The sequence below is a fragment of the Cricetulus griseus genome, chromosome 6 (genome assembly GCF_003668045.3).
Source record: "Cricetulus griseus strain 17A/GY chromosome 6, alternate assembly CriGri-PICRH-1.0, whole genome shotgun sequence".
Lineage (NCBI taxonomy): Eukaryota > Metazoa > Chordata > Mammalia > Rodentia > Cricetidae > Cricetulus > Cricetulus griseus.
In genome coordinates, this window is record NC_048599.1 from 95,876,108 (window position 1) to 95,882,107 (window position 6,000).

At 46.5% G+C, this 6,000-nt stretch overlaps 1 protein-coding gene across 1 annotated transcript in view; it reads right to left on the reverse strand.

The window, feature by feature from the left end:
* Window positions 1–2,565, reverse strand: part of Itga4 (integrin subunit alpha 4) — a 70,802-nt gene extending 68,237 nt beyond the window's left edge. Inside the window, exons 1-2 of the mRNA XM_035446881.1 lie at window positions 2,369–2,565; window positions 1,912–2,033 (exon numbers count right to left, since the gene is read on the reverse strand). Of these exons, the coding sequence (XP_035302772.1) occupies window positions 1,912–2,033; window positions 2,369–2,565 (319 nt within the window). The remainder of the gene's footprint in view (window positions 1–1,911; window positions 2,034–2,368) is intronic.
* Window positions 2,566–6,000: the final 3,435 nt, after the last annotated feature.

The window sequence follows — 6,000 nt, forward strand, 5'->3', positions numbered from 1 at the left end:
AACTTTATCCAATTCCTTTACAAAAGTATTGTGTTTACACAGTTGATATTGTAACCAATCAATTGACTAGGACCTTACAGTCAGTTTTGTCTCTTTCAACTCAGTATTTTTGTTGTTGCCTCAATTCTTGAAGGTAAGAACTATCACTTTGGCTAACCATTGCTGACTCTTTTACCCACCAATCAAGCTGATAACTTATACTTTCCTTTGTTCATCTCTTCCCAAACTCGTAATGTTCCCGATGTATCTACTATGCCTGAATGTCTCTGGTGAGTTGTGTGCTCTGCAGTGCAGTGAATTTACATTTCCCTTTAATTGACAGCTGCCATCATCTAAAAGCTTATATAATATATCAGGATGACATGATCTTTCCAGTTAAATACAAGCATCCAAAAATAGATTCAGTGCCCTCCAGGCAGGATGTAACTACCAGTAGCTGTAATGTCATGGATCTAGAAAGAATGCCAGAACCGGAGACCCTGTGAAGCCTCTGTCAGATTAAGGGTTCATTCATTGCACAGATCGCTCAGACAATGAAAATACTTTGCAAAAATCAATCCAAATACACAGCTCTGTGAATCTTGCATGCACCCCTGTCTGCCATTTGGAACAGGGGATGCCTAATGACGCTCTGAGGCCCATCTCTCCTTTACAAAGAATTACGTTTTGTAATAGCTTTTGCTTCCTGAATAAAATTTGTTTTGTTGTTTCTCTCCCTCTCCCCTTCATTCTCCCACTTCCCTTGTGTCTTCCTATTCCCAATCCCCTTTGTACTTTTGCGTCAGCTGCAGCCAAGTCCAATGCACAGACAACTCCTGCATTTTTATGGGTGTTGAGATAAAAGTGCAAAAAAAAAGAAAAAAAGAACAAAACAAGAAAGCAAACAACACAAGGATGATTATAAGAAGTTAATGATAAAATAAGGTAATATCAAATAGTCCCTTACAGATAAGTACAAAAAGCCCAAATTATTACCTAAAATTCATCATCATAGATGATGATAGATCTCTATACAGCACACAAAACCCTTCATTTAGTCTTATCTTCACTTGAAGATGTATAAGTAAACTGTAAGGCTAAGTCTCTCCTCGGAAAGTAATTTTGAAGGAGGAACCCACAGCTCTCTGTGTTGGAGTCCTACTGTGGTAAGCAGAAACAATACAGTCATAACCTAGGGTTGCTTTAAAGAGAAAACATTGAGCAATATACACAACAGTACTTAACAACACTGGGAGCAAGATAGATCTAAATTAATATTAGTTCCCCTTTCTTTTCCCATGTGTCTGTGCGCAGCAAATTGGCTTTTGACTTTGAAACATGAAACTTGTCCCCTCCCCCATCAGCACACATTTCTCAAGTTGCTGTAAACCTAAATAAAGCCATAAGAAGACAGGCCAGTTTAACAGGAGAATCTGGGAGGAGGAAATCTAACAATTGTATGTTAGACCTTCTATATTAATGATTTTAATAGTCTACTTGCCGTTTTTCCCCCTCCTGTTCCTTCACGGTATACATTCTATGGGAAGATGGTATCACTTTCTTTTTTAAAAAGAAGAGAAAGAAAAACCCTTGGGCTAAATGACAGGATATAGGATCAATTGAAGTTTTTATTCCTGGTGTGCCCCTTATCCTAGATCAAAGTCGACAAGTCAGAGATCAAGTACAATTCTTAAAAAAATCCTTCTCTGGGCTGGGTCCTCTGGCTTTGAAACAGGTTTCACACATGGTGCAGGGTAACTGCACTGGGATCAACAGCCGCAAATATCACCAGAAACAAGCGGCCATGAGGTTAAAATGAAAGGCATGCACTTTAAACTGGAAACTGGCATCGTGATGTCTTCCAGGACTTGCCCGACAATGGACTCATGGGGAGAGAAAGTTCATTATCTCCTGGTCCAGGACTCAACTCACCCAGCTGGAGCTGTTCGCAGGTCTTGCCTGGATTCTCTCCGATCCTACATCTATAAATCGCCCCAGGATTGACCACTGAGGCATTAGAGAGCCAGCTGGCAGTGGGCGCCCCCGCGACGAGCCTAAAGCGAGAACCAAGTAAGTTCACTCAGACGTGAGCCCGTCTGCCCACCCATCCCACCCCGAGTTGCCACAGCTGTGTAGAGGACAGCTAGGGAAGTGGTGCCCACGTCCTCTGCCCATCACCATCACCCCAGACCCAGGACTCCAGGACCAGGTACCAGGAACTCCCTGGAAGATGCCATCCTAAGATAAATTAGTTCCAAGGCCCTCCAGTGAGCCAACTATCTGAAACCAGGCTTTCCCCTAACCTCCCAGGAGAGCGGAAAGTTTGACTCAACAAGGAATCCCAGAGGCGGAGGCGCTGCCACATGCCTCTTGGGGAGGGCGCACTCACCAGCGCTTTTCCCCGTGGCTGTGCAGCACCACCGAGTAGCCAAACAGAGTGCCGGAGGGGCCCTGGTACAGCAGCGCGCTCTCTGGGTCCAGGTTGTAGGGGTAACCCGCAGGCACCCCCAGGTACAACAACAGCATCACCGCTTCCCAGAGGGCGACCCCTCGGGGCCCGGGTCTACACCTCGGTTCCGCAGCCATGCACTCTTGGTGGGGAACATTCAACACCAAACGGCCACTGACCAGAGTTGCACAGGATGCGACGGTTGGCCAAGGCGAAGAGCGCCCCAAGAGATGAAGTGCAGCAGCTTGTCCGGTACTGGCGGGTGACAGGGGCGGAGAGAGGGACGCCAGGGGAGGGGAATTGGTGGCCACAGGCGGAGCAATCGTGATGGCCAGGGATGCCTCAGGCCCTGGCCCACGCCCTATTTCTGTGGCCTGGGGGCTGGGGGCTGGGTGCTCCTGTGATCTGGGTGGGGTCTTGGGTGTGGTGCAGTGGCTCCCTAGTGGCTCCACAGCCTAGTCTCCCTCTCCTCAACCCGATCCCCGCCCCCCACTCCGCCGCAGCTGTAGGGGGCGCTAGGGGACCTAGGTTGCAGGGACTCACATCCTGGTCAGGTTCTAGCAGCACACAGACGGCTGAGATAGCTATAGGGTTGGGGGCTTAGCAAGAATGTCCGCCCTGTGGAGAACACAAATGGGCCAGGGCTTTCCCTTCTGAAAGTTGGCTGGGCCTTGATGTCTAGTCTTGAGGCATTTTATGCAGTGACTGCCTTCCATGACCATTCCCTGTGACCAACAGTGGTCCCCCAAATTCGGGGACCAGGACTGTGGAGAAAACTTCAGAACTTCCTTTGCCAGTTAAGTGCCATGTAACAGAAAGAAATTACACATTTTGCAACTAACTAAAAACTGCTCCCTACACATACCCGGAGGCGCCTAGGGAGCATTTTAGTGACAATGGCATTATGGCTAGTCTCTTCAAAGCTCCCTCTTGTACGGGCTTCCTTCCTCTCCACACTTCCTCTTAAGTAGAGTATGCATGAGCAAGTCAGGCAATAGCCTGACCCCAAACCCAAGCTGCCTAAGGAAATTTTGTGACTTGCTTCACTAAGCAAGCTCCTCCTCCTCTTCACTTCTTCATAACCTGCCCCCCATGTACACAGAGCCGTTCAGTTGCCCCAGGACACACCTGTCACCAGAAATGTAGACGCAGGCAGAATAAAACAAAGTCATATTCAGCCTCCAAAGAGCCACTGGAGGCCAAAGACACAGCACACCTGAACCAGGTGATGGAGCCTCGGCTGAGTGCACTCCACATGTGTCCCGATTCATGCTGGAGCAAGCCGCAAGCGCAGATGACTGTTAGCAGGAGGGGTGCGGGCCTCCTTACCAACTACTTCATGAAAAGACACATGAAAAAAGAAGAGTCTGTCTGCCAGTTAAGCCAACGAAATAGCACAACCCGCAGTTGTCACTGTTCACTGAGTCAGATCATTTTATGCAGCAGACAGCACCCAGTCCTCTGAATTCTGCCACAAACCTGCAAAATTTGGGCCAGGTGGTAGAAAAAAAGTTCTACAAAGTTTGAATGTTGGGGGACACTTGAAGAGGGTTGGAAGACAAGGATAGTTGAGTTGAGGCTACACACTTATGGGAGGGGCCTGTCAGCCAGGTGGAGAGCTGAGAAAAAAAGCAGGTACCTCCTGAAACCCACAAAGCCCTGAAGGAGTGGTTAAACTCTGGTCAGGGTTGATAGCTGCAGAATGGCTAATGGGCAGAACCCCACTTCTACCATTCTGATTACAATTTGCTACTTTTCCAGAGGTATTACAAAACATTCTGACAAACCTTCTTCCTTCCCTAAGCTTTGAAAACAGCCTCTTGCTAAAAATACCTCCGAGTGGGAGATATAAACAATGTTTACCCCTTCTTCTAAGGTCCCAACAACAAATCCAGGCATGGTTTTGAAGTTTACTCAGGACAACTTTCTTAGATAGGGTGCCTATTGCTGTGACAAAAGACCATGATCAAAAGCAACCTGGGCAGGAAAGCATTTACTTAGCTTACATATTCTGAATCATAGTCCATTACAGGAAACCAAAACAGGAACTCAAACTGGCCAGGAACCAGGAGGCAGGAGCTGATGCAGAGGCCTTGGTTATTGGCTTGCTCCTGATGGCTCACTCAGACAGCTTCCTACAATATCCAAGACTATTACCATGGGCTGGACTCTCCCATATCAATCAGTAATTGAAAAAATAAATGCCCCACAGGCTTGCTTGCCTACCGCCCAATCTTATGGAGGCATTTTATCAACTGAGATTCCTTCCTCTCAGATGACTCTAGCTCATGTCAAGTTGACATAAAACTATCTAGAACAGGAACCAGTTAAGGTTTTTAACACAGCACAAGTGAGGGTTACTCACTGGTGTACGGGTTCTCTGCTCCCACAGGCCACATCTGGAAAACCTTAACCTAGCAGAAATGAAGGATTCCTTCTAGGCAAAAATGGAGCCCCATCCTCAGTCTTCTCAGGCTCATATAATCCAGCCTCCCTTCCAGGCCAAATGCAATTAAAGCAGAGATCCATATACCAGGTGGTAGGGTCTGTGACCCACCCCACTCCTCCATGCTGTGTTTAAACAGTCAGCAAGTCCAGCAGAGATAAACATTATGCCAATCTGAACTACGAAAGATGGTGGTTGCTGGGCTCAGAGGATAGTCACATATGAGCCCATTCCCTAAGCAATAAGGGTGCTTGACTTTGCTATACAAAAATCAATTCTCCTCTCTCTCTCTCTCTCTCTCTCTCTCTCTCTCTCTCTCTCTCTCTCTCTCTCTCTCTCTCCTGGCTCCTTCTCTTCTATTAAGACAAATGTTGCAGAATCCTCAGCCTTCACTCAGGGGCATTTACCCCCTCCATTCTTCTCAGGAGACCAAACCATACCCTATCTTTAAAAGACACCTAACATCACAAGTCTTCAGTTCGTGTCTCCAGCCTGGACCTTCCTAAGCTCCAGGCTCATAAAAAGTATTGTCTGTTTGGCACCTCAGCCCTTAATGTGCCCCCTCAGTGCACTTGCAACTAACCTGGTGACCTCACCTTAACAAAACTGTTCCTCTAGCTAATCTTCTCCAGGAAAAAGAAAAAAAAAGCCAGTTCACCCAGAAAACTGGAAAGGAATCTTCAATTCTTTACCATCCCTAACATGAAATCCATTAATCACCAAATCCTATGAATTTAATGAATAAAATCACTGTCTTCCTCATCTTTCTTCAGTTCCCCCCCTTGCCTAATCTTCTCCCTCTCCCTCTCCTCCTTTTTCCCCTCATCCTCTTCTTGCTTGCAGAGGCAGAGTGGATGCAGACTCTGTTGCCACTCTTCCCAAAGCATGAACTTACCTTTTATACTTTGATACCTCTTCTGTATTGCTGCTAACCTTTCCCACAACGGCATATTCTTACCTTGGCTATTATTTAACAATATGCTACTTGGTCTTCTTCTAAAATCCCCCAAGTCATCAGTTTTTTTTATTTTTTCCATATTTGTATTTATTTTACATACCAACATTTGGTTCTTTCCCTCCTGCTTCTTCTATAGAGATTTTCGACCCTTCTCTTTTGTCTTCTAAT